The sequence below is a fragment of the Melospiza georgiana genome, chromosome 1 (genome assembly GCF_028018845.1).
Source record: "Melospiza georgiana isolate bMelGeo1 chromosome 1, bMelGeo1.pri, whole genome shotgun sequence".
Taxonomy (NCBI): Eukaryota; Metazoa; Chordata; class Aves; order Passeriformes; family Passerellidae; genus Melospiza; species Melospiza georgiana.
The window spans coordinates 102,385,825-102,411,947 of NC_080430.1; the positions used below are offsets into that span (position 1 = coordinate 102,385,825).

Consider the following 26,123-nt stretch of genomic DNA (forward strand, 5'->3'; position numbering starts at 1 on the left):
ACCACCAAAATGCCTCTTCTTCTTTAATATCCATTACTTAAACTGCTAGATCATATTTTGCTATTTTGCCATATGTCTTATTTCAGCTGCACTAGGGACTAAAATAAATTAGACAGAAAATCCAGATGAATGTCAGTCTTAGTTCAGACCCTACCCCATTATTTTTACTAACCTGATCTGTGGGTGTGTAGTCATCCATGCTGACGCTGTCAATTCTTTCTAAAAAGCTGGAAGAAAAATAAACACGCACTTAGATATGTACAATACTGTCTAGTAAAAGACATTTCACTACCTTTTCTAGTTTACAGTCCTGCTGAGAAGTAAAACACAACTTGAATGGTAAAGTTAGGAGCCTGATTATTTCCATATATTGCTCAAGGTTATATTTTATAAGCCAAACAAACATTTTACCCAGACTGTGTTTCAATACAGCACTTTCAAAGTTACCATTATGCAGTACTCACCTGTGGTTCAAAATGCAGTAAAAATGTTACAATTTTGTGAGGTCCACTAAAAAATACTACTACTAACCACAGATCATAACATTTTATGGCTGTTAAGACTTAAAAAACATTTTGGGATTTAATATAGAAAATGTGGCAAAGGGGTGCCTTTATTTAGTATAATGCTGATCAAGTATAATGTTATGTTAATTATGGTCTCAGTGGCGTTAGCAGAAATGCTTGTTGGTATATACAAAAAGCTTTGGACTGACTTGCTGCCCTCCAACACTGCAACTAAAGCAAAAAAAATGGAAGTTAATGAATCTGATTCTTTATGTCACCAAAACTCAGCGACATGCATGGAGTGAAAGAAAGCTGCAGGGAAGGGCAAGAGATAAGAGAACCAGAAAACAGGGGAAAACTACATTCTATGATTATTTAAAAGATTTTCCAAGCTTTAATTCTTTCCTAATATGTGTTAGAATGGCAGCACTTACAGACATAAAAATGTGATTTTATATTTATTGCTAAAAGAGGCAGGTTCTCCTCTCTCGCTTCCATCCATTTCTTAGATCTCCTCTGAGCCCAGCTGGTTCATTTTCCCCAGACTGCCTGTATGACTTAGAAGCTTTCTTGAATTTCTACATTGTTGTTTGGTATTTGGCAGTGAATATCCCATTGGCTGACATATCCCACTACAATATTATCAAGGCTTCTTTATCAAAAGGCAAGTTTTCCCCAATTTTACTTGAGTGTGCACATAGAATATATGTCCCACTTAATTGCAGTGGGAAAGAAAGAAAAAAACAGTGAACTCTTGACTTAAAATGTAATTCACTGTTAACACAAGGGTCACACACACTGGCCAGTTGAAAAAATAGCCCCCTAAAAGCTGTTTGTAATTCTCATAGCAGTTTCCCACGGATATGAACTGAAAGGAAAAGAAAATACACTGCATATATATTCACTTAAAATGTTTTTCCTTTTCAAACCTCCATTGTTAGCAGGGAAACAAAATGCAGTATCTACAGTTAGAATATCAAGCTTCTCTGTCTGGATGATCAAGGTGTGATAGCTAAGCACAGGGTTAAAAAAAAATAAAATCACTGTTTAGCACAACCCAATGGGTGCCTGTTAGCAAAACTATATGGAAAAAACTCTGAAGAAAAAGCATCATTTCACAAATCCTTCTTTCTTGCCAAAAGCCCTATAAATTTATATGAGGATATAAAAGTACATTTTCATAGTCAGCTACAGTCACCATGGGAAAGCAGTGTTATTCAGGCTGAACCTTTTGGTCAGAAGATTGTCATCACCTAGACTAAGCAAAGTTTAACTTCAGTTATCCCATGGTTCATGCAAAGGACAGAGCAGAGCGATGCATTTTTAAGTGACACACCTATCACCAAGAGAACTCTCACCTCATGCTTGCAGCACAGAACATGAAAAAAAGAAGGCAAAAAAGCCCAAAGCAAAAATGCCTCCAGGCTGAAACTTCCTGATCAGAGCAACTTTCCTTAACATGGTTGTTCTTCAAAGTCTGTTCCAAAGTACAGACTATGTCTGACACAGAAAGGGATCTACTAAAGAGTGTGGACTGAAGTCAGTGTTTGTGCACAAATACAACTCCATCACAAACCTTGTAAGACAGTGTGAATTGGTTTTTTTTTGTCGAAACATGTCTTGTGAAGTTGCTGTATAAATCAGAAACAATACATCTTATCTCAACAATATCACTATCATTCTGGCAGAACTTACCAAAATGGTGCAACACAGTATTAACTAACTCACCCCTTTCTCACCTATACAAGTACTTAAGGGAGGTTCTTGGTTGTTAGCACTTTCAAACAGGCAAATGATAGTAAGGAACAGAAGAGCGAGGAGTAATGCAGTTACACTACACACAATCCATGGCAGGTTGGGACAGAGGCAAGTCTCCCAATTTGATGTCATACCTATGAGCTGAAGTCACCTTCCACCTCCTCCCAGTAGAAAGACCAGTTTTGAATCCCCTAAACTGCAACACCACAGCTAAGAGAGAGCCAGCTCTGACAAATATCACATGCTTAAAAAATATCATTTGACACAGCAGCTGTGCCATTTTATGCTTGTAAGGTTTCTGTCTTCATGTAAGCCATATTAAAATAAATGCAATGACTTACAAGGTTTTACTTGCCACCTTGCTGTAACAAGCTGGAACGGTATCACTAGCATCCAATAAATCCTACATGCAGCTACTATTAGGATTGGGATAAATTTTGTAGCTTTATAGGAAATTAACCTTTTTAGTGTGGGATGGAGAGGCTTCCTAAGATTTCTTCTGCAACGACATTGTTAAGTGTGCAATGAGATTTCTTAGAGGAACAGAGACAGCTACACTCTTAGCTTTTCAAAAGAAAAATCAGTTCTTGAATATCCCTCATATGAACTCCTTGCTTGGCTAATTAGCAAAGCATCAAAAAATAGTCCTGACAGGCAAATGTACATACTGGGTACAAGAAATGGATTCCAGATGAGATAAGGAGTCAGTACTGCCTCATCTCCAAACACACTAGCTTCATTCCTATTACCATAGTAAAATGGGAAACCTAAAATTACTTTTCTAAACTGCTTTCTAGAGAATGTTAACTTCACCTAATCCTAATTGTCTTGAATAATTATGTTCTGACAAAATATAGATAATTTCATACATATATATATTTTCAGATCAGCAAATTTTGAATTTACATGACTGAAATTTCCATTTAAAGAACCCAAAGTACAAAAACATCAACTGCGGCAAGGCTGATGTCTCCACGCCAAGAATCAGTGCAAGGAAAACATAGTAACAGAAGCATGAATAAAAATGGACACCAAGTATCACTTACTCTCTTTTTAGATACTTTTTTTTCCACTCAGGGATGTAATTATTTTCACAGAATCATGCCTTTTTACAATACTGACAGGTCTTCTATTTATCTAGCTTCTATACAAACCCATACTCAGGATTTATGTTAATTCTGCAGTGACTGTTTTGCATGCATGTGCAATGAACTTCAAATTCACACATACAAGTCAACAGTGAATAAAACAGTAACATGATATAATATTAACATTTATATTTCACAATTGTGGTTTTACTTATAAAGGATTCAGTCAGATAATTAATATGACATTTATATTCTTTTTAATTTTACATAGGGTGTTTTATATTTCCTTACATGGAATAGTAGCAACTACCTCTTAATTTATTAAGGCAAGTTATTGGAAGGAAGATCTCTTCTGCTCTGGTTGGAAATGCAGTGGTTTGGTTTAGCAACAAATTAAAGCAAACTAAAATGGACCAATAAAGTTAAAAAAAATAATGAGCCACTGACATTATTATATCTATTATTAAGCTGATCTGTAGTTTTATAAATATCTTCAGTGAGTTTCCTAGGAAACTCAGCTGACACTTAGTTTGACAAGCAATCTCTAAATTTTATATTATGCAAGCTGTGAACACAAAAGTACAGGTTTTAGATGTGCCTGCCAGTGCATGTGGGAACTATCAATAAGCATTATTCTCTTTAAAAACCATGGCAATTTGAGCAGCAGTAGCAGCTATTTAAGAATTTCTGAAAAAAGGATTCATAAATGCACAAATAAAGAGGAGGTAATTGTACATGAAAATTCTTTTCTCACTAAATAAATCACTACACAGCTCTGTGTAGATATTCTGACTCCACAAACAAAATGACAATTAAAAGAAAAATCGTGTCTTGAGAATATATGATTGACAGAAAACCCATGCTGTATTTATGAGAGCATACTTAAACATTCAAAGAATTGGAAAGATGAAGTGCTAAATCACAGATCAATACAACCAACTAGACATTTTAATAACCCTTGATCTACTTCAACCATTTTATGCTCTCGCCTGAACATTTCAATGGCCCCACATTAAAATATTCCCAAGGAAAACAAGAAATCAAACCCATTCAAAATGCTTGTCTCTTTAAAAGGAAAAGGTATTGTGGCAAATCTTAAAGGTTTTAAGTGAAGAATCTCAAAACTATCTTCAGGTAAGTTGTGGGGTCAGCAAACCTTTACAATTCAGATGGACCATTAAGAGCTTTGCAAACATCTCAGCCAGGCTCAAATAACTATATATATGTATGTATATGGAATCAGCACTAGGACTTTTAATTCCACTCTCCTTGGATATGAAGTCACAGGTGAGGCAGATGCTTTGCAAGAAAAACACACACCCCAAGTCTCTAGGGAGGTAAAATGGAAAAGACTTTTGTTTTTTCTTTTTAGTTTCTGCTGCAGTTCTCAAGACCAACATATTTATTGCTCTCTTTCCCCCCTTCTCCCTCCCTCCATATATTTTTTAAAATCAGCTAAGCCATTACAATCTTGTTAATTCTTCCAGCAACATTTGAAACAGGAAACTGCGGATTTTTGTTTTCGAGAATACCTGAATACCTTAGGCTCTAAGGTTGGGCTTCAAGCAAACTCACACTATCCTGATGTATTTCTAGGTAACTGAGAAAGACATAATGAAAACAGCCTCCAGTAATATTCTAACCCCTAAAGGATTCATTTTCCCAAGTCATTTGCTGAAAATATCAGCAGAAATCCCTTGGAAGGCTTGGCAAAATTTAGTGGCTAACGATTTTGCTGCTGAATTTAAATCATCACTGTACTTTAAATACAGCTTCCACGTGCTAGAGGAGCACTCCCCTTGTCTCCCTCCACAGCGCTCTGCAGCCACTTCCCACCAGGAGCCAGCACTGGTGAGAGGGCACAGCAGGGCAGAGGGAAGAGGGAGAAGCAGACCTGTTTGGGACCCACCCTGGCTCACGGGTGCTGTGCCCCAGTTTTGAACCACCAGTTGCCGCTGTTATGGAACAGAACACCCAAAACAGACACGCGAGTGCTGAAGATGCTGCTGGAACAGAGCACGCCTCCAGCAGGGTTGGGAACCCACGGATGGCTGATGTGCTTGTCACACGGCTCTGGCACCTGCTCCGTGCCCTGGGTGCTCGCGGCTGTACAGAGGCTCTGTTTCATGGCGATCCCGCTCCCCGCGCCCCTCCAGCCGCGGTGACACGGGCGGTGACACGGGCGGTGACACGGGCGGTGACAGCCGGGAGGGGGCGCTCTCTGCCCGGCTCCCGCTCCCTTCCTTTCCCTTGCCTTCCCTGCCCACCCCTTCCCCGGAGCGTGTCCGCAGGCGGAGAGAGGCTCTGCTGGGTCTCGCCGTGAGGTTTTTGCTCTAACACAGGTAAAACATGAATTTAGCAAAGATCTCCTGAATTTACCTTGCTCATCCCCTTTTTCCAGTGTTCACTCTCGTACTCGCCCACGGCCCGCCAGGCTCCCAGCAGAGCTCATGCTGCGCTGCCCGGGGCCGGCAAAGGGCTGCGTGGGGATGACCAGAAACCGGTGGGATTTATCCTTCACCCATCCGCACCTCCCAGCTCGCCAGCAAGGAGAGCCTGCTGTGTCAGGAGATGAAAAGGTTAAACAGGATGCCAAGAGGGAGAGCAAAGTACAGTCATGCCTGAAAACCGCCAGCTCCTTTTCCGCCCAGGGAAGCTTGAGGATCTGCGGTTCAAAGCATCTGCCCTGCCCTCTGCTCGGCCGGGGGGGATGCAGCGGCTGGAGCCGGGTCACCACCAGCCTGCTGGGTTCCACGGACAAGTGAGAGGATTGCACAGCCTTTAGCAAAACTGTGTGCTTCGCTAGAGCAGCACCAGCCACTGCGCTTGCTCCAGAGGGAGAGAAGGCAACAAGACTGGGAGGGTCTTGGGCCACTGATGGTGACCTCTCCTGATCACCCAAATTTGCTACACAAACATGACTGGGAGCACATAATCCATCCCGTTTTGTCACTGCCATGAAGTCACGAGGAGCACTGCTGTCATGAGAGGCTTTACTGGCAGCAGCCATTAATGCTCCCTCACCATCGCACAAAGCAGGAGAAGCCCAGATTGAACCCTATTGACTGATGGCACCTTTGGCCAAGACACCAAGAGCAAAGACACATGATGATGGCTGCAACCAAGGGCTCATACACCATTCATGAGGTGACCTTCTCCTGCAAGGAGCCAGACTGCTGGTGGCAACTGGGGGCACATTTGGTGAGGAGACAGAAAGATGGCCAAAACTTGTAGTTCTCCTGGTCTATGGGTTTGGTTAAGGGAGTTTCCCAGCAGACATCTACTTCCAACTCACTTTCTCCACCACTAAGCACGTACTGCAGAACATCTCTAAGCTTCACAGGCTTTGGTATGTGTCCAGCTATTAACCCAAACAAATGCACAAGGAGTTAAATTGCATTAAATGTTTCAGATATATGAGTAATACCCCCCTTCTGTTTAATAAGAACCATCTCACTTTTAACTGAAAATATGTGAACTAAACTAAAAAATGAATAAACAGTATGACTTCCATAACTGCTTGCCCCCATCGGTTCCCTAAATTTGTTAAGAAGCAGTGCAAATTTTGGGAAATGCATTTCTTCCTTCTAAATTTAGCAAACTAACCACTTCTTGGCTAAGCAGATGTTTTTGCTTTCCGAGCGAGAGGCCTATGGGGATCATCATTAACCCTCTTCTTAACATAAACACTGACTAAGACTTAAATCTGGAAAACTGTCATTCACATAGAAAGGTTAACAGGCTCCAGCAGAAATGAGACTCATCATCTGCAACTTCTGCCACATGGGATCTCAGAGAACAGGGAAGATGACAGGCAAAGAGAGAATAAAGAAGAAAGGTAATTTATTTACTTATTTTAAAAGCGACATTATTTTTCTACTGCGTGTGTTCAGACGTTTTATTCCCAGGGGTGCAAGTGGTGGAGCCACTGCAAAACACAGACTAAGAATGAAGCACTGATAAAATCTGAAGCTTAGACTGGCACATGCAGACCCTCCTTCTGACCAGTTTGAATCCAGTAAATTCAGTGTTATCTTCTTCCTTGTGAGTGGATAATCCTAGGCAGGCAATCATGTGCATATTGATACACCCATGGAGTGTTTATACAGATACAGATTTGAGTTCTGCAATGTAAAGGCTACACAGAGCACATTCTGCAGTCGTAAGTGCAATTTTGAATAGAGGACCCAAAGATAAAAACCTGAAAACAGAAAGCTCATATTGTGGTATCCAGAGAAATCTGGATCCTGACTTCTTTGTGAGCTCATGTATGGCAGATTAGGATCTCTTTATCCACTGTCTGAATGAAACAACTGTTTAGCATCTTCCAGCAACTACACAGACTGGTGCTGGAAGGGAAGTTGAGAATACCTGAAACATCAGATGAGACACGTGGGCAGAATGCAGCTGTCCCATCAGGACCTGCAAAATGTGCCTTTTGACAGAATAACAGATCAAAACACTGGGTTTATGTCCCACTACCTAAAGTACATAGAAGACCTCACCTCCATTTCTTCTGGTGAACTCCTCAAAAAGGACTTGGACTTTTATGTTCAGGAAAGCTGAGCTGTGGGGAAAAGCCTTGATAATACTCAAAGCTATAACATGCATTAGGTTTACAAGCACCAGATTCGTACCACAGCATTGCCAGGGGATGTCAAAAGTTAACAAAATGTATTTGCACTGGATGTTGCAAATAAGAGCTTCCCCTGTTGCTTACAAGTTTATCTTGCTCTCATAATGGAAAATTACTTCAGTGCAACTTACACATTGTGGTTGATGGTTTTGTTTTCAAAAATGGTTGCACTGTAGATATCTTCCTAGTGTACACAAATTCACCAAGTACTGAGAGACCTGGAGAATGCCAAATCCAGGTTAGAAACAGCAATGGTTGTTGGAAATTGAACATCACTTACTCTGGTGGAAGTGGTTTGGAATAATAAATCTGTTATGGTGACTGCCAAAAAGGAAAAACCAGTTTGACTGGAGGTTTCTACAAAAGAGAAAGCAGAAAATCCTCAAATGGGAGAAACAAAGGTAAAAAACCAGACTGAAGAGGAAGTCACGAGAAGTTTGTGTTTACCTGTGGCACCAGTCCAAACTCAGTGCAAGAGAACTTGCTGCCAAAAGTTCTCAGGCCTAAAATCAAGCCAGATGATTCCCCAAAGAGGATGGTAATACTCTCTTGAAAACCCAGATGAAGAACAGTGAATTCTTTAGGGTGGTGAATGCTCCTGGCCAGAAAAAGCACTCATGCATGTTTCTTACTGCTTTCAGACCTGTGAATTTTTGCTTTCATTTACACATTTTGCTGACATGTAAATTAAAGGAACAGCATGTTAGAATCCTGAGCAAAACGAGAATCTATCTGTTTGCTTACACCTGTCATGCTTGTCAGGTGTTGACATGGCCAGGAGAATTGACATGGCTGGAGTCCGAGTGAGTGCTGGGGTTAAACAGGAGAATGGCAGTAGCATCAAGGATTGACATTTGAATCACAGGATCACAGGTCTCATGAGAATATCCTGGAGGCTCCAAGACATAGACAGCATCTGAAGTTTCTACAGGTAACACCCATTCAAGGAATATGAGGGCTCCTGACAACCATCCTACCAGAGAAGAAGCTTTCTGGGATTGCATGTAAAACCTGAAGTATGCCATCTGTGCAAACTAAGGAAACAGAAAAATATTTCTATGGAAAAGTCAGGAAGGCAAGCAGCTTCCTGCACAGTGGAAAAAAGAAACTCTTAATGCTGACCTTGCAGAACACCTGGAACAATTTCTTTTACCTTACCGCAGTTTATGAAGTGTGGTGACATCATTTCTGCACTCCTTGTCCCAGCTTTACCAGTGCACTCTCTTACCTTTACCATGTGTGAAGGACATGTTTCACTAAAGGTAAGGGTCATGCTGGACACAACTCTGTGAGTAATCCTTTGATGTGCTGGGCTGCTGCAGGGTTCATCACCTTATTCTCAGAGTTACTGACATAGGATATTACCTTGTCAATGTTCAAGGCAAGAAAACTTACATAACAGGCCAAAATCAATGGCTGAGGAGTTAAGGACAGAAGGATGATGAGAACTGACATCCTTCCAGCATTTAACCCCCAAACACCCAGCAGAACCACTTCACCCATCATTCCAGAGGGTGAATTCATACCTGTTGCCTTCCCTTTAGCAAAGCACAGCGACACAGCAACGGTTCACCTTCAATGGGAAGGACTCAAAGCTTGTTCTTCCCAAACTTGCTCATGCCAGGCACCAGAATTTATTAGGGCTTCCCTAATTGTAGTCTAGAGCAGACAGGCTATCCTTCTTATTCCCATGCACAACACACTCCAGAGCTATTAATGAAAAATAGTACCAGGTAAATATCTGTATATGATCATCTGCCTTGGAAATTACCAGATGAAAGTAATAACATCAAGCAGAGGTCTAACAGTACAGATAAAAATGCTAGACATAACCATTAGAGTCATAAGAAAATTCCTGTATCTTTACAAATGCTGCTGCTGAGATGTTTTCATTAAATCACCATTATCCTGCCCATTTTAGAACAGAATATATTTAACCACTGAATGTATTCAAGCAACTGGTCACACCACCTACAGCTTGGCTGAGTGATCACCTCGGGTAGCTGGAGGAAGGCATGGAGCTAAAGCAATAAGATGAATTGTTACTACAAAAATGGAAGGAGAAGAATGCAGTGACTATATCCAACTTGCTAATAATTGGCCTAATTCCATTTAACAGCTACAAGCTATTTAAAAGCTCAGTGGTAAAAACTAGCCCTACAACCCTGCTAACTGTACATCTGAGAGAAAGTCACATTAACAACTGCTTACTATTAATAGAGCATTTTGTGAAAAGCGTTCCTAATGCTGTAAGTTTCTTTGCATTCTCATCAATTTTCCTTAACTTTTACAGTGCACAGTGCATTTGTACTATTAAAACAACATACAATGAGTTGAGTTTGAGGAATGAGGAAAATAATTATGCAACAACCTGATTATGTCCTGCTTCAAGTTACTTTAAAGATTAAGTTATGCTTCTGTTCTTAATCTCTCTACCCTGTACCCAACAGGTAGCTGTCATTTCTTGGGTCTGGTTTATGAAAAGCTAAGGGAGCAAAGGGATCTTGGCTTGTGGCTAACACAGAATTTGCACCATGGACAATCCTTGCTGCTCCCGGCATGGCCTCCACACTGAGATGTTGGCTACCACCATCTATGGCCAGAGGTGGGAGAGCTCGGGGAGGAGGGGGTTGAGCAGCACTGGACATGCTGTGCTGGTCCTTCAACACAGCAGCATGGCCCAGCCAGCCTGAGGATCTGCAGGAGCCACCTGGGAGCCTGGCAGCTGCAGCTCCTTGCAGGATCGTGGCCAACATCACTACCCTGAGGGCATGATAGTGCTACTGTGAGAACAACTTCGGCCTTTACAGCTGAAAAGTCACCCTGCCACTTCCTAGGAGCTATTGCTTTGTACCATGTTCAAAACTACAAGAAAAGGCAGACACTTGATAAAAGCTACCTTATTGAAAAAAATCCTCCAAGGCCAGTTTCAAATCCTGGATTACTTTTAAAACGCCTAAAAACAGGCACTGAGAAAGAAGCTGAACTTCCTAATTAGTCTTCTCCATCCATACAGTTAGTGGAAAAAATGTGCAAGATTTATGCAGTAGCAGCTGGAGAAGGTTGAAAAGGAATATACAAATAAGGCATAAATGTCAAAAACCCAAAGCCACATGTCAGTTCAGATTGCAAAATGTTGTCTATTCTCTCTTTTTTTTTTCTTTTAAAGAGAAGATTAAAAATACTATTTCCACCTTGAATGTAACCTGTGGAAAGGGAAACTAGGAATCATTTGTTCTCTAAATATGGAACTATCACTGGTGTTCATGCAATGATTTATAGCTGCCTACGTATATAGGCAGGTCACCCTCGGTCAGGCTCTGAGGGCAGGTGCAAGTTTTGTATTTTCAGGGAGAAAAGGAGATGCCTTTTTATACTTTTGCTGTTTCTTTCTCACTGGAAACATAAGGATGCCTAAAACAACAAATTCCCTAACAGGCTCCTTTCCCTCATCAAACTGTGTGTACGATATTGTGGCTGGGACGCTGGGATATGCTCTGAGAAGGAGAGTGCCCAGCTTGTCCTGAGGGCGAGAACGACTCTTGTGATGACCTCTAAGGATCTGAACTGCTTTCACAGAAAGTCTGAATTCAACCAAACTTCTAATAAAAAGTTCTTCAGGCTCAGGAGAGTTGGGTGCCCTCAGGAAGTAGAGGTGGAAGGATCCAAAGTGGAGTGTAAGGAAGAAGAAGAAGAAAAACCTTTATCCTCTGGGATTTTATTCTCTGGGATCTTGGCTCTACAATGAGATGAAACTCTCAATCACACAGAGTTGGACATTTTTCAAACAAGAAATCTGGGAAGCTTCATTAAGTGACACCAGACCTAAATTGCAAAGTCACAGACAAAGCCTCAGCCCTGAGCGAAGGCAAATCCTATTGAATAACTGTCTTTGCTCAGCACCTAAAAAATGAATTTTTAGATTGACTGTATATTATTTTAAAAAACAGTCTTCCCTCCCCTAAAAGAAACCTTTTTTCAAAAGGGCTTTTAATGATAAAGTCCACTGCAATTCAGTGAGAATTAATTAGGGAGTAGACATTGTATTGAACTCATCACAGAAACAGAATTAAACCACGAAGTTTTGTTGTTGTTTGTTTCTACTACTTCCAACCAAATGTGATTTCTGATCCCAAATACCAGAGCACAGGTATGGCAGCTAAATCTGCAAGCATTTATTTTAATCAAATAAGCACACAGATAATGGCCAATCTTATAATCCCCTTAAATTGTTAGCAACCTCCTTAATTAGATTACACATAATCCAGTCCTAACTCCAGCACTACAAATACTGATCTCCTGCTCCTAACAAATGTCTGTACTGCAATGGGACATCATGCATTGGATGTCAAAGCAATTCCTTCAGAAGAATAATACCTTTGCCTTGTGGGGCACATACTTTGTTTGGGGTGCCTTGACAAAAATTTTAAGTAAATCCAAAAAGTACAGATTTACAACATAACTGTGATATTTTGAAATAAAAAGCCATTTATTACCTCAGCAAACACTGATACTTTATCCATTCTGCAAGACTTTTTTGAGAAGGTCTCAATGCAGCTCATTCAAAAAGTGAAAACAAATAATAGCAACATTTAAATGAAATGTTTTTGACTATGGTTTCTAAATGTCAGTATTTTAAAAAGTATTTCTAGTACCTTGAAATCCCTACAACAAATCAAGACATGTAAGGAACAAACAACAACACATCTTAAGGACATATATCTTCATTTATTGGTTACATGTTAGATTTGGGGCTGCTCTGATCTAACTTCAACTCAAGCACTGAAATGCACTTTTGAACAGATTTGTGTCAAAACCGCATGTGGACAAAAGCCAAATCAGAGAAGTGAGAAAATGGGGATGTTTCCAACCTTTCTTAATGCCTTGTGTTTGTGTTTCTCCCCATCTCAGCACTGAGAAATTGTATGATGGGCTCCACCACCACCCTTTGTGGATGTCCTGGGCCACCTCTGCTCCTGTAGAAAGGACATGGAGAGCCCAGCAGGAAAGAAATGATGACCAAAATGAATCTGGAGCATAATAGATGTGCACTGAAAAATTGCTGACCCTTTCCTTAAAACTGACACCATTTTCAGGGTGAGAATATTTTTCACAGAAGCTACAAGTAAGAGGGAATTTTAATAACTGTAGAACAAAAGTAGATAAAATAAACACAAACAAATGGCAAGATATTCTGACTACATGGCAGTTTTGAGCTTCCCTACACTTTTTTTATTTTGTCAGAGTGATTAAATATTTTAGATATACAGAAGGACTAAGTTCAGTACAAGAAAAATTTTGATTCTACCAAGACTCACTCATAAGCATAGTTTTAAGGATGTAAGTAATCCTACTCAATGCAACAAGACCTTGGAATTCAATGGGACAGCACTCATGCTTAAAAGATCAGTAATAATGTGTGCAAAATTCTGGATGTATGGAGCCTGAATGGCTTTCCCCCCTCAAAGCAAATGAAGACCCACTCTTCACTCACTGCAGCCCAACTCTAAACCCCACAGTCAGAACTACTGCCCAACACCATGTGACATCACAGCACGTCTCTGTACTTAGAAAGTACAGAGGTGGCTTTTTATTCTGGGGAATGATCACAACTGTGTCATTCTCCACAAGTGTAATTATCTTGCTATTAAGAGTAACCTGTAATTTTTCAAAAATCCAGCAGCTTTAGATACAGATTGTTAGCCCTCTCTCATCTTCCAATGCTTAGCACAGGATATATTAAATGCAAGAAAAACACCCTCCCTAACAGTGGTTTTGCCCACATGTGACCCAAGGGAACCACAAGTGCACAATCCACCACCAGCACTGACAGGCTTCTCTGAAACCTCCATCAAGCCACCAGGACCAAGGCAGGCTCCAGCTTTACCTCTTAGTATGGTATATTGTATTTTAAACACTTCTCCTCACTATAACATGGATGATCCTATGGGGACACTGCAGCAAAGACACAGCCTAGGTCTGTCATTCCACTTTCCAGGAAGGGCCTGCTGTCTCCCTGGTGACTGCCAGGGGCAGGATCATTTGCCACCACAAAACAGGGGCTGGCCCATAAGCTGAGGGGGCCCCAGGACACTCACTGCTTATACAGCAAGACCTGCACACTGATCTGTTGAAACAACTAGGAAAACCAGGAAAACCCCATAATTTGCCATCATTAACCCCAACGTGCCTCTTGAGAAGAACAGCCTCACAAGTGCTAAGGAGGTTCTGTTAATTATGTATGAAGGATTTGTTTTTCCAGTGTAATTGATTTTCTTCAGCAGTTCACCTTAAAATGTTTTCTGTTCTGGCAAGGAGTACAACAACATGCAACACCCATGCCCTGCTTAATTACATCAGAAGAACAAAAAAAAGACCAGAAAAGTGAATTAAGCTAGAGCACCTCAGCTCTTTACAGCCCTACCCCACCACCATCTTTTCATAAAGTATTTTTAAGTTAAATTTGTTTGCTTCGAGAATCTGAATGATCATGGTCTTCATCTTTAAATGTGACAGAAGAGAGAGGTGCTGGAAGCAGAATACAAAAGCACAGCATTAGTGATTCAACTAGACTTTTTTTGTATTTACTCCTTCAAGTTCAACTATACTGATTATCACCGGAAGTGTGGTAATGAGCTGGCTACAATTAAAATTTAGAATAGCTACCATGTACACACCAGTAGTCAAAGACGTGTCCATGCACAACACTGAAAATTCAGTGCCATGAGGGATTCAAAGTAAGAGTTTTACAAAAGAGCCAGTGCACTGTGGCATCATAACTTCTATGAAAGGGATCGACATTTTAACATTAAACATGATCTACAATTGTTAAGGAAAGGAATGGAATGAAAGATATAATGAGAAAGCAATGTTTTAACATTATTAAATAAAATAATACTATCAAACTACATCCAACTGAGAAAGTGAATTATGACAGGACATGAAATACACATGCAGTGTTTTGAGGGAAAAAAAAACATTTCCCACAACCCAACATTTTTAGGCAGTCCATATTTTCTGTAACTGTTAATAAACCCATTTACCTAGGTGAGTGCCAAATCTAGACAAGATGTCTTTTATTCTGACTGTCCCCAGAACACACATTCAAGTGATTGGGACTGCCCCAGGTAGCCACACAGCATGTTCAGAGTTTTATAGATATATACTGATATACATTTTTATCACTGTTGAAGAGCTTTGTTCTGTTATTCACATCATCTACTGAGCATCTGAAGGAACATCCCTGAACACAGCAGGACAAAGAAAATTGTGGAAGAAGCAGTTTAGATAGAAATATATAAAAATTGAAACCATGAAAGAAAGGAAGGTTTGCTTATTTATAGTACAAAAGAAATTCCATCTGGTCAGGCTGTGGGCTTTTTCTTGTAGAAATTAAACAGGAAATTAGTTTCTCCCCTTCCCCCTCTTACAAAGCAAGGCATTTTTTTCACTTATGATGCCAAAAGCTTGATATTTGTAGATTTGTCTGCCATCAGTCATTAATCAGCCTCATACAGTTTATAGGTAGACAGATATTTCCTGACAGATACAGAAAACAGATTTAGAACCGAAGCCGAAAATTATATAAAGACAGATATATAGATACACATCTTAGCACCCTGGAGTACATTTCCAAAAATAAACTAGTCAAATGGTTATCTTCCTAAAAAAGCTGATTGCATAAGCGTAATTACACTAAACACAAGTACCTGCACTATCTCTGTGCATGTTATAAATAGTTCAAAGTTACATTATACAGTCTTATTCTAAAACGCTATTGTTCTAAGTTCATGCCTTCTCTCACAATCCTTTCAAAAAAGGCCCTCAGCTCTCACCACTAGCTATTTTCTGTCACTGCTGTAGAACTTGTTAGAATCCAAATACACTATTTCCACCTTGCAACCTGCACTCATTATCCAAAGAAAAATTCCAGCAGCTAGGAAAGTCCCTTGATCATATCACTCTCTCTACTGATGACCAGCATTCCTCTGCTTGCTTACAGGGTCTTAATTCCGTAACTCAACAGTTTTTTGTCATCTTGAAAAAAAAAATGAGAGAGGTGTGTATTTCAGAGTACAATTTATTCAAGATCCTCTTCAGAGACCTTAAGCAGAGACTGTTGAGAAGGATACTCGGGATCCAAGAACAGAAAAAATCTCCTGCCAAGTACTAGATGAGAGAAGCACTATCTGCTGGATGCACAGAGAGCAGAGAGTGCTGGGGTTTTTTCCCCACCTATCTTGCTTTGTGACATAAAATTCCACTTGCTGAATTTGTGCAAGAAGGCCCAAATCTCAGCCTAGCAACAAGTAGAAAGTGAGCATAAGAAGCACCTCTGAGAGGAGGGAGATGGACTGCCACTGCCAAGCATTACCATATAACACTGTTCAGCAGCATCAACTCAGCACTCAGACTTATCACCACTGTATTAACACAAAATATGTATATTTTTCATTAAAGTGGTTAAATCCCTCAGTGATAGGTAGCTGCTTGATACAAACTCCAATTTCAATTCATCTGTCATTTAAAGGTTAAGACCAGGGGGGCAAACCTAACCCCAAGGAGGAGGCCCTCTGTCAGCAAGAGCAGTTCTGCTGTAGGACACAATGCTGTGGGGGGGCACCCTTTGCAGGATGTTTGCTGACAGCAAGGGTTTTGTTTAGAAAGAGGATACAGATGAACTGTAGTTTGTACCCATGATGACAACTAAGAAAATATCACCTCCTCAGCTCCATTTGTGCATGTTGCATATGCAGTAGGTAGTTCTTCCTATACATGGTATATAATGAGGAATGTAACAACTAAAAGCAAGCCAGCTGATATTACTTAAAGCTGCTGAAATAACTGAGCATTTCTAAGAAAATACACAGAGACTCAAACAAACAAAAGACAATCCACAACAGCAGAAAAAACACCTGTATGCCTTACTCAATTATGTTACACAAAATAAGGATATTTCTGCCTTCTGTGGGTATTTATAACAAAGTTTTTTGATGTTTAATCTCGCAGGGGCAGGCATTTTCCTGCCCTGTGTCTAGCTTATGAAACAAGTGCCTACCCATGTTTCAGATACTGGAGGGATTAAGTGATTTCTGAGAGTGGTCAGGCACTGAAATAGGTTGCCCAGTGAGGTGGTGGAGTAACCACCCCTGGAGGTGTTTAAAAGGTGTCTGGATCCAGCCCTGGGTGATGTGGTTCAGGGTTTTACAGGGGTAGTGTTGGATTCATGGTTGGACTTGGTGATATTTAATGTCTCTTCCAGCCCTGATGATTCTATGAGTCTAGGTAAACATGCAGCTTATTCTACTCCCAGTGGAATTAATGCAGCAACCTGACCTTCTTTCCTAGAATGAAATCAAGCACATTTTGCAATTTACCTTTGAAGCTCAGCAAGGGGTGTGGAGGCTACTAAATACTTCATATTTGTAGAAAGTAAGAAGGGTTTTCCTAATGTGTCAGGAAACATGATTATTAAAATCCAGTATCATTACTTAAAATAATGAGAGTTGAAAATAATGGAGCAAGAAATGGAAATTAATAAAGAGAAAGAGATAAAAATCAAAGAAAAGACCATTTGGATAAGGAAGAGGAAATGCAGAAGTAAAGCTTACGAAACTCACATTACAGAAAAAAAAACGACACCCACAGGATAGGTACATAACTATGTATTTGAGAAAATTATACCTCAGACATTATCTTCATGGTGATCCACAGGCATAGAGAGAATTACTGCAGACATCTACTGAAATTTAAATTAGCTAGCTCAATTATGGATAGCAGTATATCTGCTATGTCAAGGCTTTAGCACCTGAACCTTGTATTTTAGAAACCTGGCTGTACTTAAGCTTCTTTTTTCTGCACAGGTGCCCAGACTGGTTAGGTTAATGGCAGGCTGGGTGTGTCCACACAGGTTGCATTTGCACCTGTAGTCTGTGTCAAAAGATTCAAAGAGCCTGAAAAGAAGCTGGCAAGAGAAGAAATATGAAAAAAACCTTCTGAATTTTGTAAATTGTAAATCAGTGGAAAGTTAAGGCTCGTGTATAGCAGCTTCTTCACCAGAGACTGTGGAACAAGAAAATTACACCTCTTACAAGCAGTTTACAAATATTATGTCCTTGCAAAGGTTTTGCAACTATATATAATAATTCCAGCTTCGATCTAGTTGTATTTAATTCACTACCTAATTAAAACAGTTCTATCTGCCAAAGTTAATTTAAGCAGTCATATGTTAACCCAGCATAATTTTCAAGAAATCTTCTTCCTTTACAATTATATTGCCGTATGTTAATAGGATGGCTTTTAATAGATTTTTTGTTTACATACATGTCATAACTGACCCACTGAAAGATTGTATCCTACTATCCAAGTGAAGTAGCATCTGTTCTAAGTTCCCCTGTAGCAAGCAGATTCACAGCAACTATTACTCCAACTTGCAATTTTTTTGCATCACTAAGAGCTCAGTGCAATTACTTCCTAAGTGTGCCATCTCTCCTCTATGCTTCATTCAGTAAAATCTGTTTTATGGGTGTTTTAGTGTCGAGCTGTGCTGTAGAAGCTGTAATTTGTGAGCTGGATGCGACATACGGCCTCACAGGCACACCAATTTATTTATTTTGCTTGCTCCTGATAACACTGAGGTGTGTGTCTGAAAGGCCAGCACGGCATCCAGCGAGCAGGAGATTCCCCACCCTTGCTGCCTGCCTTGGTTTCCTCCCAGGGCTGGGACAGGAAATGCAGTGGTTGCAATACGCACAACTGCCAGCCCTCCTAAGCAGTGTCAGCACTGCAAGGCCACTTAGTTTGGCCACAAACATGTAGGTGATTACTGACTTCTGTTTCGGTGTGGCAGATCTGCTGGGAATAAACAGCAAATTACTTGTTACAGAAAGAACAACATTGTTTGCTAGTATTGGCCAAAGCACAATTAGCTCCTGCTCTCTAAATTCTGTTTTTCTGAGACCTAAACACACCACAAAAATTCTAGCTGACAACCAACTACTTTCCTGTGAATTACAGTTACTTCAAATAAAAATGTTTTCAGCTTATTTGTGTTTTGAAGTTACAATGGTAGAAGCCATTCTAGCAAAAAGAGGCATGAGAATGTGTTGCAGCTTGCATTTTAAAGAGGAAGAGACGGGTACTGGAATAAGGAGGCAGCGTACCTGCGCAAAGGAACTGAAAAGAAGTAAGTTCAGGGGTTTATTCAGAGATATTCATGGCCATAACTTGTTACTGTAGCTTACAGTAAGGCAGTATGGTACACTCAGATTCTCAGTTCATGCAGCAACTGTGATTTCTGAGTTCAGCTCCCTTGGTTTGGCTACAGGCACTTGAAAACCTGGCCTCAAAAAGTCAAAACACTTTCCTTAAAAAAAAAAAAAAAGAAAGAAATAATAACATCCGAACAAATAGTTTACAAACGCTTGGCTCCAAGTGTTGAGTTACCCAAAACGTTCCTTGAAAAAAGACTTAATCATAATTGAATGAATTAAGAGTGCATGAAACATTCTTTAACAATTTCCTGCTTCTACTCTTTGTTTCTTAGCTTTTCCTACTCTCAACATTACATTCTATGTTGATTTTTTTTTCCTGGCTGCAACTTGCCTAAAATAAAAAAATAAACAAAAATGTACAGCCAGTGGGTCAGATGGGGCTACAGTTCCTCTTTAACATCAAAATCTACTAAACTCACAATTCCAAGAAGACTCACACACAGGGCTCATGCCATGTCTGCTGGGCCTAGGAGCCCATATCACTATTCCTTCCACACCCAGATGCCAGCTTGAGTGACTCTTCCCCCAGCCCAGGGGGAAAACCCAGGCAGGAGCAGCAGGGAGGTAACAAGAAGGATGTCTCACACTCAAGAGCTCTTTTGTGCCATTGGTGACACAACTGGCTTTGATATTTGAATTCCTCTTGATGTTCCTATTGTACATTAATCTCATATGACCCTGTTTTGCATAGGCTGCTGTTGTAGGGAAATCATATAATTCAGCTTAGGCTGACAACCTTTTCCCTAAGTCCTTTTCCAGAGCTATTTGCATTTACTGTAAGGGCAACAATCACTCTTCCATCTCCCAGGCTCCTGAAAGAGAAACCCCAACAAACTCAGGCCCTGAAGTCCACTAAAATACGTGTACATGTAGGATCAACCAAGGATGCATCACCTGAACAGGTGGTTTCCAGGAAGCAGGGAGGCAGCTGGGTTTTTTTTTTTTTTTTGTTTTTTTTTTTTTTTTGTTTTGTTTGTTTGTTTTTTTTAAACTATTAGGTGAAATTAAAAATTTCAACACCTTGAATTCAAAATTTCTTAACCTTTGTCAAGGCTGTGTCTCAGCTGCTTGAGTAATCACAGGATGATGCTACAGACTGACCATAAGCTTTCACGGCATGGCCTTTGCAAGTGACTCTGAGTAACAGACAAGACAGTCTTGAAATTACCTAGCTTGTGTTTGTGTCTCTGATAGCATGCCGACACATGGAAACCAAAGTAAACTAAGTAAAAGTTAATCTTTGAAAGGTTCACTGAGTATTTACTCAGGTTAATGTATAATTTCTGAGGACAAATGCATTTCATGCAAAAATCCCACAAAATAAAAATACACATATGAATACCTCTTAGAAGAATATAGCAATCCAATTCATGTGTAAGAGTGAAGTATTTGCTCATATTGCTCTTCTGCTTGCTGAAAAACAACATCTCCCAAGCTGTAAAGCTGTGCTTTCACAGCAAGGACATCCCCTGGGCCGTGGCTCTACAGACAGCTCCATGTGCTTCTGCTACATTCACGTGTCTTCAGACAACGACTACACTCTTGATAAAAGATAGAAAATCACTATATAAAAGAGAAAATTTCTAAATAAAATGCCTAATGGTAAAGACTGCATCGAGTAAGACAATGGGACACCAGGAAACATGGAATTCTTATTAGGCTCCCATGTTTGAAAAATAGGAAAATCTCCTAAGAAACAGAAATGGTGCATTTGCCTCTCATGTGAGGCTTTGATTTGGGTTTTTTCAGTACCTGAAGCTTGTTTTTTTGACAGCGCCCTTGTTTTGTTTACACTGCATTGCTGGGATACTCCCTTTGATTCAGCCTGACACACGTGAAGCTCCGCCAGCTTCTGTTCTGCAGTGCTGCTGCACTAAAAATAGCTTCTGCTTGCTTTGGCTCCACATCTAATTTATGGAAACTCACAGAAAAAAAGGCCCCTGTTAGTGGGTGAGCGACATACGACTCTACAGCCTGTGCTGTTCATCTCACTCGGCCTCCTGAAATGCATCACTGCAAATTTTAAATTTTACCCTGCAGTTAACAGTGGGTAAGGGGAAAGATGAAAATGCTTAATATGCTCAATTTGTTTTTAAGGTGCTTTAATGATAATTTAAGTGAAAATGTCAGACAGTTGGATTATGCAATGTAAAAATGCCTAGAATTTAGAACAGAAATTTATAATAAGATTACAAACCTCCTGTTTGGTCTAGCAGCTTTCACATGTTCTATACAAACTACTTCCCTGTGCCATGAAAGTCATAATGTAAATATGCCCTGAAAGAAATGCCGATTTTACAAACTTTGCCACAGAACTCAAGTCTGTGTGAAACATTTTGCATCAACATAAATTTGACATAGAGCTTTCTCTGAAAAAAATCCAAGTTTATGTTAAAACTCAAAATCAAAGTAAGTTCAAGCAAGTGGTTACATCTCTTTCTACAAAAGAATGGGTTTTAATGTTGTAAAGCAAAAATTTTCAGATGTTCATTCATAGTACCACGTCTAGGAGTGTCACCAGCTGAGCTGGAGTTAGTTTTCAAGGGAAAACCAAATTAGAAACAGGGATGGCAGAAGTCTGGTATCTGTATTAATGCACTGTTTTTTAATGGTTTAAATTTGAAGCACTGAAGTAATGAATAAAAGTTCCAAAATTGAAAAGCAAGGCCTGTTTTAAAAGTTTTTAGAGTGAGTAATGAAGGCCATAAGGAAATTGGGATTCAGATTTTATTTTAGATATGAACTTAAGGAAAATTCAGATGGCTATCAGCAGCTAAAGCAGGGTTTTCAAGGCTTTCTCTTGTAAAAGCCAGCAAGTAAACGATCTGACTTTGTCCAGTAAGGCTCCCTGCATAAATTTAGCAGTCTGTATGCAAACTATCAATTTAAGGATTGGTGTCTAAACTGTTATCCAAGTAGGGACATTACTGAGCAACTAACACAGTTAAAAAGGAATTTTCATAAGTCTCAAGAGAGGTTATGAGTTATTGACCAAAAAATTCCAACAGAATCCTGAAACCAGTTTAGGCTGGCTACAGTTAGCTGCTTGTGAGTTACATGACTAAGTAATGGTCACAGTGAGTCTATATCAACCTATTTATGCAAAAAATACTGTGCTGTGTTACCATCAGAAAGTTCTTCAATTGAACAGGCAATTATTAACTTCAATAACTTTTTTTGTCAAACCCTTTTTTTAACATCCTGTCGTGGTGCGGGGAGGAAAGGACAAACAAACAAAACCTGTTACCATGTGTTCAGAAGAAGGGTATAGTCTATGAGAAGAATGAAAAACAATGCTCTGCAGTGGAGTTTTTATGTGCAAGTGTGTGTGATGGAGTGGGAGAGGAAGAAAAAGAGGACATTATATGATTTAATGTTTGCAGGAGTGTCATTTTCCTTTCCACCCTAACCAGTGAATTCTTTTATTTTCAAGGAGTTCAAACCAGAGCCTTAAAAGCCTTTTTTTTTCTTTTTTTTTTTTTTTTTTTTTTTTTAATCTGGGGCATATAAACATGAAATTCTGTTTACATTCTTAATTATGAACAAGTATTGAAAATCCCTGGTCTATCTCCAACCCCAAAGCAGTCTGATAGCATTCAAATCAATGTTTACAGTCTGACACTTGTTGCCTTTGCAGCCTCAGCTCTGTGCCTCTATGCTGCTGATGGAAGTGAGAAGCATGAAGTCCAACAGCCTAGCAGTGCAATTGCTAGAAAGCAAATGAGAGCTGGGGCGTAAATGTGAGGTCTTAAGCTTAGGAGAGGAGAGAGCGCAGGGGCAGCCATCCCTTTAACCACCTCACACCCTGCTCTGCTCATCTCCCCTATCAGCAGCAGGATAACAGCATGTGAATGCAAAGCTTGGCCCTGCCTTTATTTAATTCTGAATGTTACATAAGTGCTTGATAAACAAAGCAGGCAGCTAGAAATGAGATAACCTAGCCATGTGTATATTCAGCTGACTACTCACTTAGATTCCCAGCTCATATGCTGTGACTGTGATAAAGGGCAAGAATATGGCCATAAATACCAAACTCTAAAGGCATTCTCGGTTCTTTTAGGACAATGTAGTTTTTAACACCATGTGCAGGATAAACATGCCAAGATTTTAAATATGGCCAGATTACACTTTTTATTTCCTTTTTCCTCCCCTAGTCCTAAGGAGTAAAATGGTTGGGAACACAGGAAGCATTTCCAAACCATTTTCTGGCCTACCCACAGCAACACAGGACAGTTCACATCTTTTACATGCACCTTCAAAAATGTGCTAGAAACTAAATGGTACTTGGCTTTGTGAACTTAATTCCAGGCAATTAGGGTGGAAGATGCATTATCTAAATGTCTCACTGCACAAAATACATGGGCAGTGTTATGGAAGATCCCAGGAAAAACCCCCAACACAATCTCTAATGTACACCTTCCATGGTCTGGTAAGAAACATTTCTAGCAATGCCAATTGCAGGTCTTGTCTTACTGATGAATGAAAACAAAAGCATGAAGCCATGAAAAAAAAAGTGACCCAGCTTCACACTGATAAGCAATGATTGAACTCCGTATGTTTCTAGTCAATTAAAAACTATTTTTAAAAAACTTTACAAGCACCTTTAAACAAAAGCGCACTGCTCCAGAACAGCAACTAGAAAAACCATGGAAAGGAAAGAAAGAATACATGGAAAGTGCTGATAAAAATCCCTGAACAAAATGAAACAAACCAAGAACTCCAAATCAGAGTTTAAACGTTAGCTACACTTCTAGAAATGTTATCTTAGCTGTACTAAAAATATACATCAAAATTCCCACTACTGCTATCTGAAGCTCCCTTCTGTTGGGCCCTCTTCCTTTAGAGCAAACAAAGTTGTAGTAATAGCCAGCTTTCTTCCAACTTCCCCTGTGAACAAGGTCTGCTGGTGGATATAAGCGGTCAACCACTGCCACCAGTTCTACAAACTTCCACACTTCTCCAATCCTATTCATTGTCTTGCCTGATTTTATTTTTAAGTGGTTTAACTGCACATGCCAGTACTTTTTGTAACTCCTTGGAGAGGTGCCTGTTACTTCTCACCCATCACCATCTCAGGTCAGACAGGAGGCATTGTCCAAGTGCTACACATTTCTTATGAAGTCCAGAAGAAAAAGATGATCCTGATATTTTATATTCAATATGACTGGATTTGTACTTTCTCAAACGCTACAACTTTTTTAGAACCACACACCATTTTTGGCTGCCCTGCACTACAAAAAGAGAAGCACATTCTCCCATCTGGCACATAAAGCAGTGTTTTTCATGAACAGAGTTTTCAGGGATTTTTTTTTTAATTGGGAAATAAATCTAAATTTTTATGCATGTGTCTGATGTAACTGATGGAAGGAAATTGCTCGCCATGAGATTTATCTTGTAGCTACAAAACATGCCCTGTGGCCATCTGGTCATCTGCTGCAGAGTTGGGGTTGATGAAGAAAAGGGAAACAGAGGCATGTTTAATGATCTCTATCCTTTGGGGCCAGAAAAAGGCTTTATTCACCAATTTTATGCCTTGGTTTATCTCAGGCTCAAGCATGGGAAGAAGCAGAGACAAAACTTACCTATGCATGCAATTCTGAAGGATTGCCATGGCTCATTTAATCACCTGCACCAGGATGTGCAAGGACCTTTTGAAATTATTTGAAGTTTTCTCAACTGAATGCAAATTTTTACTCCAACTTTGAGACCGTCAGGGTCCAGTTCCAGAGGAACAAGCCCCATTCATCAGAACCAGAAAGTTTGGCAGCAGCTATGACATGGTTAAGAAACTGGCTGCTGCAGCAGATGCACGAGGCAGGCCCAAGGACTTCCCTTTCTGTCCCCTTCCAAGTTCACACATTGTAAGCAGTAAAATGAAAGCAAGTCAGTACAGCACGCACAGTGGTAGTGTATCCTGCTGTGAGATTAAAAATAAGACAGGGCATATTTGTGAATTACAAATCCTGGCTGGTTCAACTCTGCAACGTGCAATCAGTGCTTCCCATAAAGAACTAGTGTGCAATTCAAATGTGTTACCATTTATGCTATACCTTCTATGATCCCAGAAATCATTCTCAAAATTATTTGAATTTAATATATTCTCTTAGGAGGACCAGCTACTACACATGCAAAGTTCTGCACAGGCAGAACCTCCTAGTATCGGTTGGAAAATCCACATTAAAAATAGCGAGTTTGGTTGAAAATCCAGTGACAACTCTGGAAACTGCTTAAATGTGAACCTTAAATACAAACTTGATTTATGCTGGGACTACTCACTGCATGACAAAGAAAACAGCATAAGCCTCACCACTGGAAAACAAGTTTATGTTAAGAGTTGTTACCATTGTTAATTGCTTTCCTTCCACTTCTATCACACCACAAATCTGTAGACCTTTTTCTAACAGCTTTCAACTACCATCCACAGCAACTAGAAGAAAATACTTATTTTAAGACAATGAAGTATTACACATGAAAGTGAATGCCTACACTGTTTTTGTTCTTATCCCAGAATGGGTTCCCCTATAAAAATCACAGCCACTCAAAAGAGATTTTTTTAAAGGTCAGATCAACCAACAGACCTAACAAAATAAAAGTAAAGAAGACTAAGCCAGTTTAGAAAAGGATATTTCAGAGCTACAAAATAAAGAAAATTATTTGAGCTTTAATGATAGGCTTTTCAATTATTCTGAAAAGTCCCTTTATGTTTTGCAATTCTTCTTCTCTAACTGCAATATTTTGCTGCACCACCTGCAGTAGACGAGACAAACAGCAGAGTGGCTGCACTGGCTACATGAAGAGGGATTGCAGTGGGGCTGCTCCCCTGCTAAGAATGCAGAAAGTCATCCCCACCATGGCCTGTGGT

The 26,123-nt window shown here is 39.9% G+C and overlaps 1 protein-coding gene across 2 annotated transcripts in view; it reads right to left on the reverse strand.

Moving 5' to 3' along the window:
• The window catches only part of GNAL (G protein subunit alpha L), a 177,672-nt gene that overhangs the window by 11,157 nt on the left and 140,392 nt on the right, over positions 1–26,123 (reverse strand). For both annotated transcript variants that reach the window (XM_058033688.1, XM_058033697.1), the window contains exon 6: positions 173–227. In XM_058033688.1, the coding sequence (XP_057889671.1) occupies positions 173–227 (55 nt within the window). The remainder of the gene's footprint in view (positions 1–172; positions 228–26,123) is intronic.